This window comes from Uloborus diversus, chromosome 1 (genome assembly GCF_026930045.1).
Source record: "Uloborus diversus isolate 005 chromosome 1, Udiv.v.3.1, whole genome shotgun sequence".
NCBI classification, from domain to species: Eukaryota; Metazoa; Arthropoda; class Arachnida; order Araneae; family Uloboridae; genus Uloborus; species Uloborus diversus.
This window is the reverse complement of record NC_072731.1, coordinates 179,051,489-179,063,252: the sequence shown is the minus strand read 5'-3', so window position 1 is coordinate 179,063,252 and position 11,764 is coordinate 179,051,489. Positions and strand designations below refer to the sequence as shown.

At 34.1% G+C, this 11,764-nt stretch overlaps 1 protein-coding gene across 1 annotated transcript in view; it reads left to right on the top strand.

Moving 5' to 3' along the window:
• Window positions 1–562: 562 nt before the first annotated feature.
• The window catches only part of LOC129217386 (ubiquilin-1-like), a 97,073-nt gene continuing 85,871 nt past the window's right edge, over window positions 563–11,764 (top strand). The window contains exon 1 of the mRNA XM_054851685.1: window positions 563–826. Coding sequence (XP_054707660.1) covers window positions 566–826 — 261 coding nt within the window. The 5' untranslated portion in view covers window positions 563–565. The remainder of the gene's footprint in view (window positions 827–11,764) is intronic.

Here is an 11,764-nt window from a genome sequence, read left to right as displayed (position 1 = left end):
CATTCTTTTCTCGAATTCTGTTTTTGCAATTTTTTCCACTGCTCTGGCATAAATGACTTCTTGCCTGCAAAATGTCTAACCCTTTGTGTTGCCCACTAATGCCCTTTCAAGTGCAATAATTTTGAATATAATTGTCTAAGCGTATTGCTTTTTTTTAAAATATTTTTTCTCCAATACCTAAATCTTACATTTAAATATTCTTTTAAAATGGCACGAAAGATATCCCTCGAATCTTGTTTCCCGGTCTGTTTGTACACCCGTACGCAACACAAGCGGGCATTTTAGTTAGATCAACAGAAAATATTCACTATTAAACACAGCATTCTAGGTAATAAAATAGATAAAGCCCTTCAAAGCCGAATGTTTTGGGTAGACTTCGCAGACTTTTCCCCGCGCCAGTTAAAACCGGTTACGATTTTAGCTTCAGGTTTTGTTGCGTTGAGCGTCTCCCCTTTCTTCTATCCTCCTTGTTAAAACTACTCAACTCATCATCCTTTTGCTTTCTTCTTCAGTTCAGTTGTTTGTGTGTTGTTTGGGTTTTTGTAAAAGTATGGCGGAAGAAGTAATGAATAATGGTAAGCGAGCAATTTTGACTAAAGTTAAAGAAGAACCATTATCCGATGATGATGAAGTGATATGTGAGCCTGTTGCTAAAAGTCCAAAAAGATCTGACAATCTCAGTCTAAGTGAATGTGTCGTCAAGACGGAACCTAGAGATGAAGTACCGGCGCCTACAAAGAGTTCAGCAGCGAAAATTAAAATTGCTATTAAAGCCACCAAGGAAAAACACACGGTTAAAATTAATAAAGATTCTACTGTAAAAGAAGTAAGTTTTTTAGATATGTTTATTCGGCAAAGCAATTGAATTTTCGGGTCTTGCTGTCTCAGGGGTTTTTGTGATCCGAAATTTCCGAAAAATTTGGGTTGCCATTCCCGAAAAATTTGGAAACATTTTAAAACTGAAAACTAAATTTAAAAAAGAAAAAGAAAATTATTTTAAGATGTTTTTTTTTTCAATAGTTTTTGAATGCATATTTCAAGAGATTTAATGCTGGAGAGCATTATGCCCGAGTTAAAAATGATATGACATTTTTAACTCTTGACACCTATTAAGGTCAAGTGTTTGCGCTTGGCCTAGACATTTAGATAAACAAAACAGCAACAACTCCTGCGTCAAAGCAGTACTGAAATTCCTCTCAAAACATAGCTTCACTCCAGGCCTATCATTTTGGGGTGGGGGAAGCATTATCTCCCTTCGCTTTCAGAAGTCAATATTTACATGCAGGTGGGTGTGGTTTTTGTTTTTTGGATTACATATCCTTTGCCTCCACTCTCTCGGATAAATCTGATATGATGGGCTTGCCTTAATGCTCCTAAAAGGTTATGCCCCCCAAAATAAATTCATTCTTAAGGTGCCGCTGGAGAGAGCCTCCGAAGTTTCGAAGTCAATGTTAAGTCTACGGACAAGTTTCCTCCCGATTGCTAATTCGCATTTAAATATTTTGAGACATTTTTTTCTGCATAACATTCTTCACAGCAGTACAAATGACGCGCCTTTTTTAATTTTTCATTTTCCGTTAAAATTTAATATTAAATGGCTGTTAAATTTATGAGTTGACAAAATAAGAGGTGCTTTCTGTTTAAACGCTTCATAAATACTCAAGATCTAACATTTGCTCAAATTGAAAAACCACTCGTTATTCTTGAAAGTTTGTGCTTTTCAGGGATACCTTTCTTTTAATCATACTTAAATTAGGATAAGAGTAATTAGGAGGGGAAAACTGGAAAATTTTGCAAAAATTGACGAATTTCCGTGTTAACCACGCCTCCCGCCGGTGACAATAGAGAAAGAGGGGACAGCTTCTTTATCCCCTGTTGGGGTGGGGCATGGAGATCGTCTTCAGGGTAATAAAAAACATGTGTTTAGGGGGAGGAGATGACAGCAATTAAGGGTTGAGTGAGCGAGAGCATTTATTTCCTTCGGGTCTAAACTTGGAGTAGACAATTTTTTGAGCTTCGCTACGTAACTTTTTCCTTGCTTACATACAAATTTGGAAATACATATCCTAGCAGGGGGAAGCCCCCAAGTAATTCAAAATTTGAAACTTTTTTTAGCGAAAATATTACACTATGTAGCAATAGGTTTGCATTTTAACTTTGCGTAATTGCCATATTATCAACTATATTTTAATACAAAACAAAAACTTCCTTTCAGAAAAAATGTATCAAAAGTGTAATATGCAGATAAAATAAAACATGTCATAATTCTGTGTCGAGTGAAAGTGATTACAATGAACCCCCTTTTAAGAAAAGCATCAACAATCGTTTATACAAATAAACAGTTGCATTAACTAGGATGAAATACTGTGAAAGCACTTATTCTTACGAACCTACATTTTAGCGAAATTAAAAAAATCTACGAATTTGTGAGTTGCAAATTTTTTGAATTTTATATAAACAGAATAATTCTATAAAAAAATTATTTGGCGAGGTTTAAATTTTCGTGATTACGTCGAGCTCTGGAAAATTGCGAAAATGAAAGCCTCGCGAAAATAAGTTCTTTTAGAAGAGTACTCAAAGTCATCATATAAATACATTATCCAGAATCACTATTGATCTATAATGAACTAATTTTCGCGTGCTGAAAATCTAACTTCATGGTTCGAAAGGAGCCTTATGCTATTTAAAAAGTTCTATTCGGGAATTAATGCACCACTAAGTGCTTATAGTCATACTTTTTTTCTCTAGTTTGGGTCTCTCACTACCGAAATATGGCTAGGGGGGAGGAGACAGCAATTAGGAAACTGAGGTGCCCCGCGTGGGAGCACAGAGCGATTCGAAGTGAGGTACAATACGACATTGAGAAGGCTCATAATCAGTTATATTATGACACTATATTATAAATATTGAATACAGGTTAATATATAGTAAATGTTACACAAAACATTACAAGACTAAAAGCTAGTTATAACGATAATTTTTTTTATAAAATAACGTTTGATGCATCACAAATTGAAAAAAAAAACATCCAATAAGACACTAGATGATAAGAAAATGGGAATTATAGAATGTAAGACAATCAAATCTTCATTTTCGAGAAATTATTCCATCGTTGGCCATCGCAATTGGCCATACCTTTTCAGTGTTGTTACCAGTAACCAGCTTGAACACGAAATAAGACTTTTTGATAGTGAACCAAAAAACTGTTTGTGCTTGAAAAACTATTTTTTTTTTAAAATTTATAAATAATTTGCTTTTAAAATATTTTTTAAAAAAACTTTTTAAATAATTTATTTGGTTTTAAAAACATAATAGGGTTGTTTCCTTCAGTCAAAAGTATGTACTACTTTTAGTTACTGAAATTGATAGAATAAGCAAAAAAAAAAAAAAAAAAATAATAATAACATGGAGCAAGAAAAAAAACTTTCATTATCCAACGTTTAATTTTTAATTAATTATTTTAAATATCCAATTTTCAAAGTAAGGCATGGTCTTTATGGCGTCACAAATGATGTACTTTGGCGCATCTGTCTACCGCGTTTCCACGTTATGATAATCAAGAAGCGAATTAAATATTGCGCTCTACGTTTGCTCTCAACCATATCGTTGCCAGCACACGTGAGTAGAGATGCGAATTAAATATTTTGCTCTGTGAATGGCAACAGTGAATGGCATTTCATCATTTGTGATATCATCGGCAGAAGCGTAAACAATGAAAGCGCGCCGATTAAAATATCTTTTTAAAAATATAAACTTAGTCAAATCCTTTAAAAAATGGTCAGATCCCATGTTTTTAAGCATACTCTTTTGGGAAAAAATACTTTTAACATTTTGGAAACGACCCCATTTGAGGAAATTAATATTTTTAATTTAAATGTAGTTTTCATAGTAAGAATGATTGTGTACAATTTTCCTCTGCTCCATCTTTTTAATACATATTGTTTGTTTGTAATTTTGCTGTAAGCTATTCAATTGTTTTTGAGGTACCTATTGCGTTTTAAATTTAAAACTTTCATAGATTCATTCATTTTGAATGAACCTATGATCTGAATGATGAATGAATCTACATTTGAACGATTTAATCTGATTAATAATCAGATATAGACAAAGCCTAAACCCATCATCAAGCCTGCAGTTTCAACATAGGCGAATGTAACTTTTTTTTTCTTTTTCTAAAATCTTTTTGTATAACTTGTGTAGCAGGTATGCCGGGGGGATATTTTAGTACTCCGTAATTATTTTAAAATATATCCTAAAAACTGTACCAATACGTGCGCCACGACGTGTTAAAAAAGTGCTTTAAAATGTATGCTGAACAAAATACATGTTCCAAAAAGCGTTATCGGAAGTGTTCTCAAAATTATTCAAAAACGTTCTAAAAAGGGGGACAAGTGTCCATACTTAAAAAGTATTTTGAAAAGTGTTCTCAGGAGGGTTGAAATACCTATTTCAAAAAATGTGTTCTCAAACAGGGGACAAGTGTCCATGCGCAAAAAGTGTTCAAAAAGAGTTTGATTATTTGCAGTGCACTAGGAATCAGCAAGAGGTCCAAGGCAAGAAAAATTTCTAGGAGAGCATGTGATTTCTTGCATAAAGCTCTGCTCCATAAGCCGTACGGTTCTGCCAATATCCAGTTTTGTAAAAGCTTTTTTTTTTTTTCTGCGTCGCGATTAAAATGACAAAATCACCAAGTTTGTGCTTTCATTGCTCGCGATCTGAGATGTTTGCAATACTCATATTTGGATGCCTCACTGCCAAAGTAGGTTACAAATCGCATTTTTACAAATTCCAACCGTACATCACCGGCTTGTTATCTGCTGAGAGAATAGTTTTCTGAAGTTAATTTTTCCTCGTTTGTAGCCTGTTGCTTTGTCCAAAAGGTATGCAAGTGGCATTTCGATAGCTCAAATAATAGGGAAGTTGCAACCTATTAAATGTTCATATTTTGGCTATTGGATATTGTTAATTGACTCTCAAAACTAAAAAATTCACCATCGCCGAATTTTAAAACACCGTGGTTGATTTTTAACGAATTTTTAAAAATCCACGCGCAAAAGTGCGCGCTTCTGAAACGTCACTAGCCTACGTTACAGGGCGCGAATGGGCAGCCTTCCGCCGAAGATCCCTTGTTTTCGCTAGGAACATTTTGAGCGCGCTGATATTTTTATTTTTCAGAAATTCAATAATCCTTGTGAACACACTATGGAGACCGGATTCGTTAAAGCACAATCTAAATAATCTTCCTCATGTAACATCAATGAGGATATTCGAATATTTGCGAGAGGATGAGAGGTTTAATGTTCCAGAAACGCAAGGAGTAAAATGCCAGGAGATAAGCCTCTTACGTTTCGTCTTCGAAGTCGAATGCGTGACTTTCCGCTTCTCCCCTACCGGAAGGCGCATGTTGTCACTTCCTATGCCATCTGACGTCACAGGCGCTAGAACTTTAAAAATTAATTTAAAAAAAAACTACTAATCGTATCGCAAAAATTTTTTCACCTGTGATGTTCATACATGTTACTCTATCATATAAAAGTAAAATTGAAAAATCGAAAACTTTCCTATTGCTGAATTATCTTAGCTGAAAAACCAGCCAAAAATTGATTTCGTCAATTTTGTCTCAATTTCAAAAAGCAATATCTCAAAAGGGCAATATATATATATAATACTGGATCTACTGAAGAAGAAAAGAAAAAAAAAAGGGGGAGGGGGATCTACTGTAGCTGAGTTTTGACAGGAAATAAAATCTGTTTTAAATATTTTAGACCGTTAGTTTTTGTGTGAGCGTCCCTCCAACAGCCCGAGAAATGGTAAAAAGTGACATTCCGGTTCCTGGAAACGAAGTAAAATATATGTGTTAATTTGAAAGTAGTAACTTCAGGTAAAAAAAACTCGATAACAGGACGAAGCCATTTCCTCAAATATTTTCCATGGTATTACAAATCACATGAGGGGACAGGAGCATGGCCACAGCCCTCTCATCCAAGAAATGAAGTAAATACATATAACTGGTTTAATCTGAAAGTAATAAGTTTTCAGAATAAAAACCCCAATTGCAGAACGAAACTATTTCTTCCAAGGGCAGTTCTCAAAAGGTGGGAACAAAAAAGTTAACTTTGAGCAATTTCAAAAATTTTCGAATTTGACATCAATTTTGATTTTATTCTATAGTATGCATACCTAGAACACAATATATGAACATGAAAAGACAGCAGGTATTTATAAAAATTGTTGATTAGCAAATTAAATCGGCAATCTGTAGGTAACAGATTTCGGACATTGTTTTCCTGTAGGTAACGGATTTTGGACATCATCATAACGTAAGTTTCACCATTTTTGACAATTGTTAATCTGATTTTTAACTTTTCCAATGAAAATTTTATTTACTACTTTTTAAATTTTGCAATTTAATAATAAAGAGGATATTAATGAAATACTTGAATGGCTATACATGCTGCTCCTTACATTTAATAGAGTTTTGGAATGATTTTGAAGAAATTGATGCAAGGTTAAAAAAAAGCTTCAAATTAAAAATAATACAATTGTAAAAAGTGACATCAGTTTTAATAATGAATATTTTTTCTAATGTCATAAGAATTAAAATGATGTCTAAAAAAATTATTGAAGAAAGAAATTCGTATTTCTATTTGGAGATCGTTAAATTATGTTTCCAAAAGAAAGAAGAGAAAAAGAATTCTGAAATAATAAAAGCGAAAAAAAAAAAAAAAATGCTAGCGCAGGTGATAAAGTCGCCAAAACTGGTACAGCTGACGATAAACTACATTTGTCCAATTTTTAATTCCCTCTGGTAACCTTTAGCTTATCGTATACTGTGTTGTCGCCAGCGGAGGTTTGCTTGGCGATTTTACCGCAAAATGGCTTTCGGTTCGATCATAAGCAGCCATGTTTCTACTGTAATTTATGTATTGTTCAATGTGTAACATATTAATTATGCAGAATACCAATGGATTAAAGAAGATAACATTATAATAACGTTTTTTATTGAGGTTAGAAGACAGTAGATCATCAAAAATTATGAATAAATGGACAGAATTATCGGCGTCAAGATCGTAACGCCATTTGGACATCTCACATGTACGTTTAAAAAAAATTATTTTTCTTCTAAGATATTGCATAAAAGCTTATGAAAACACTTTTAAACAATTAAAAATTGATTCCGAGGCTCGATTAACACCTTTAAAATGAAAACATCATATACTTAGTTCTCAAAAAATAGCATTGTAAAGATCGTAAATTTTGGACATGCATCAAATTTCAAACTTACTATTTTCTAAAATCGTTTACAAAGTGAATAATCTGTCTTTACTTTTGTTATTTGTGTAAAATATTAACAAAAAATTATTCAGTGTAAGATTCATACCTTTAATTTTTTTTTGAAACGTATGGAAATAATTTAAAAAAATTTTTCTTTAATGGTACATTTGCTCAGTTAACGTTTTGGTATGTCCAAAATTGCGCCTTTTAGCAAAGAAAATATTTTTTTAAGGGCATTTAAAGAGCATTTTTTCCATAATTTATGTCAATTCTTGTCTCTATACAGTATTATAATTTAACTCAAAAATTTTTGAGTTAATTAAAATGAAAGTTATTTGGTGTTGAAGCTTCAAAGTTGAGGTTTGTGTTTGCTCCCACCTTTTGAGAACTACCCCCAAGCCTTTCCATACCATTGCAGATCACAATTTAATCTGCTATTAAATTTTGCCCAAGTTGGAACAGGGATTACAGTCTTCTACCCCCTCCCCCTCATCCCCATTACTACGTTACTACATATATAGTTTACATATTTATGGGCCCATTTAAATTCGAAAAATTATTGCAGCACTAAAAATCTCTGAAACTTCATTTTTATGTAGTGTAAGTTCAGACCTCATTGAGGAAGGAGGAGGGGGGAGAGTAGAAGCTCCTTAGCGCCCCCCCCCCCCGGATCTGCTACTGCCATATGATATTAAGAGTATTTTGCCCTAGGCATTTTTTTTTTGTAAATATCTTCAGAAGTCACCAATGTCTATGGCTCACTACTTCACTTCAGTAAATTAAATGGTGGAACGGTTGAAAAGCCATTTTTTTCCCATTATGAGCTCATTACAATCCCAGTCAGAATTTTCATTCACAACTACGGCAGTCAAAGCACATGATTTTCAGTTACCGCTTTTCACATTTTCAATTAACAATTACATGGTGAAGAAATTGCAACATCTAAAAACATCTGTAAATCTCTTTCTCACAGTTTCATTATTACTTTTTGGAAAGAACCCTTTACAGTACCATTCTGAAATTTTTTACCACTTATGCACCACATTTATTGAGCAATCAGAGTTCCTTATTGTCCTTATTTAACCGCTGTTGAGATCCTTTGATTTTTCAGCTTGAACCAGGGGCCTATGCCGCACCACCGTCCTCTGCAGGCACGGCTCCTCTGGTCCTGAGCACTGTTTCCCGGAATCCGCTTCTCCTGGGCTGTGGCGCCCATGTCCTACACACACGCACGCTCTCTCTCTCTCACACACACGCCCTTACACATACACACGCCTACGTGCATACACACAGGTCAACGCACACACACTAGTCTACACATTCACGCACGCGCGCCTACGCACACACAACTATACACCCGTAACCACCCAAGAGGAGGGACAGGCTTGGGGGGACAGGAGCCGTTTCTAGAAACATTAACTCCAATGAGTAGGGCCCCAAAGCAGAATACTGCTAAATTTGCGACGTACGTCGCAGAACAGATGCCTGAGCTGCAGAACAATTCTGTTCAAGTGTGAGAGGAAAACTGACAAATTTTCTGCAGAAAAGCTGCAAATTTCAGTGAAATCTGCAGAAACCATGGTGCAGAAAATCTGCAGAAACAGCGGTGCCTAAAATCTGCAAAAACTGCAGTGCCGAAAATCTGCAGAAACTACGTTGCAGAAAATCTGTAGAAACAGCAGATTTTCTACAAATATCTTCCAACTCAAGATAGAATTTTGCAGAAATTATGCAGATTTCTTAAAACTAGAAGAAAATCTAAAATTCTCGCAAATTACGATAATTTGGCGGAAAGCTCGCCATGTTGAATTCAATAAGTACTTTGTAGGACTTTCCCAATCGATCTTCATCCACTGTAATTTCCACCATGCACGTATGTTTTGGAAACATGCCAACATTGAAACATGTCCATCGCCGGAAATTGCGTGTCTTGTTTGAGATTTCAATCCCTTTGCATCCAGAAAACATTTCAATTATTTAGAAAGTTTTGAAGTGTTTTATTATATGCAACCCAAACTCGACTCATTTTATTTATTATTTCAGTAATTTCTTTATTTAGTAACATTATTTTAATTGCTCCTTCATGCCACGTAAAATTAACCAAAAAAAAATGTGGTTTACCACTTAGGTTCGGATTTTTATAAAATTTTGTATCTTTGCTCTTTCTGTGCATTTTCGAAAGCATATTAACTATTTTCGGAGAATCTCAATCGAGTCAGGTTTGACACCTTTTTAAAGTTTTCTTTTTTTTTGATTTTATAGCTTTCACGATCACCTAATTTTCTAAATTCAGTCCTTTTTAGTTAGTCATTTGGTTGAAAGCTGTGATGTTTCCGGAAATATTCAATTTCCGCAGAAATAAATAGCAACAGTCCAGTTAAAAAAAAAAAAAACCCCACGTGAAACGATTTTGATTTTTGACACCCAATTTGTGGGAAATGTCACGTTTTTTCGTGTACAATGCTTGAAGTACTGCAGAACAATTTTGGTCAAATGATTTTACGTTGCAGAACATCGTAAAGTATTCTGCTTTGGGGGAGTAGGGTCCTGTCACAACTCGTGATAGCGAAAAACATAATTTGAATCAAAAATTTCAGAATTCAAATTCTTTTTTTCTCTTTTTTTGAAAATATCAAGCAATGTTTTTTATGACTTTGAAATATTAGTGTCGCATAATCTTGCGAAGTGACATATAATTTTAAATCATATTCCCCCCCCCCTCCGGAGAGCTTTAAAAAAATACCTAGTCGGACACTCTCGCCCTCATAAAGCTGAGAAAAAAGCACCGAAACTTTTTACATTTTTCGAGTTTTCCTGGGAAGCGCTCTCCCACAAAAACAAACGGTCTAAAATATCTAATTTTTTTTCCTTTCAAAACACAGGTGCAATAGATCCTGTAAATTTTATTAGAATTGCTTGACATGAATTTGTAAGTAATTGAAAAAGTAATTTATGTTGTAAGTAATAATGTTGCATAATTAAAAGTGTGCTCCTTTTAATGATATGAAGAAAAATCAAATTAAAGAGGACCATTTTGAGATTGCTCTTTTTAATTGAGACAATATTGACAAAAACTTTTTTGACTGAACTGGAAAAAATTCAGCAATTATTTGGGCTATCAAGATGCCACTTGCATAAAAACAGGCTACAAACGAGGAAATAATCAGCTTCAGAAAACTAATCTCTCAGCAGGTACAAGCCGATGTGTATGGTTGGAATCCTGCTTTCGCAGCAAATTGTGAAAAATCTACCATGCATCGATCTGTTGCTATATAACTAGGCTCTTCTAACCGCAAAAGTTGTTCAGGATCACCAATACCAGTAGGCCATCTCAGGCCGTGAGCAAGGAAAGCACAAACTTGATGATTTTGTCGTTTTAATCGCAACGCGAAAAAAGGCCAAACTATGGATATCGGCAGATTCATACGATTTATGGATATTTGGCATAGCTTCATATTCGTCTTCTATGAACATCCGTTAAAATTTTCATAAAAATTGGAGAGGGTCGATTGGGAACCCCTAGGTCACTTGACATGGAACGACCCATGTATATTGCATTTTAATTCGACTTTTTCGAACCAGATTAAAAATTTTTATTAATAAAAAAAATAATAATAAGTACTCTTTATGTCGAGAGCTGATATCTTTTAGACGTCAGTCCATTTTTATTTTCCCCCATTTCTGGCAAAAGTATATTTATTTATTGTTTATACTTGCACTTGAAGTTTACATTTTAAAACTTCTTTTTCATCTATAAGAAATGTTTTCAAAATAAATCTTGCATTTTTATTCATACACTCTTTAAATTTTCAACTGGAAATAATGATTGAAGCAAGATTAATTTTTACGTTTCCTTTTCTCCACTTTTACAAATATGCATACAATGTAGCGACAAGGATACTTTCCCAATACATTTTTTTTTCAGATCCACCTTTAAGTACAACACTTGAAGATTGCCTGATTTTTTTCAGTTAAAAAAGTTAGGTTCTGAAAAATGTGGCTTCCAGTGATAGAAAATCTGGCCTTTGGCTACTAACCATTTGAATTTTCAGGTTGAGTAATACAAAAATAAATTTACTTCCCTGTTTTTTGTAAGTCGGCGTGGTTTTTGCTGTTTTTGGGATAATTTACACTAAGCACATACCCCCCCCCCCCCCCCCCCGCCCTATAAAATTTGAAATTACGGGCCTGGAGGCAAACCCTATATTAACAGAATCAAAAATAAGGACGAAGGCTGTACAGACTTTAAAAAGGCTGAAGTAGTAAAATTTAGAAGTGTCTTAGCTACGTAGCATGATTAAAATTGTCGATTTAAATCAATTAATTCATTTCTTAAGTTTAAAAAGAAAAATTATTGGTCGACCATTTTTTTTAAAGAAAAAAAAAAGCAATAATATTTTTAAAAAAAGTTATGAAAAACACATTACAAAGTTGCGATTTTTTTGTCTTCAATAATTAGAATTCCGCTTACAAAACTCTAGGTACAGCG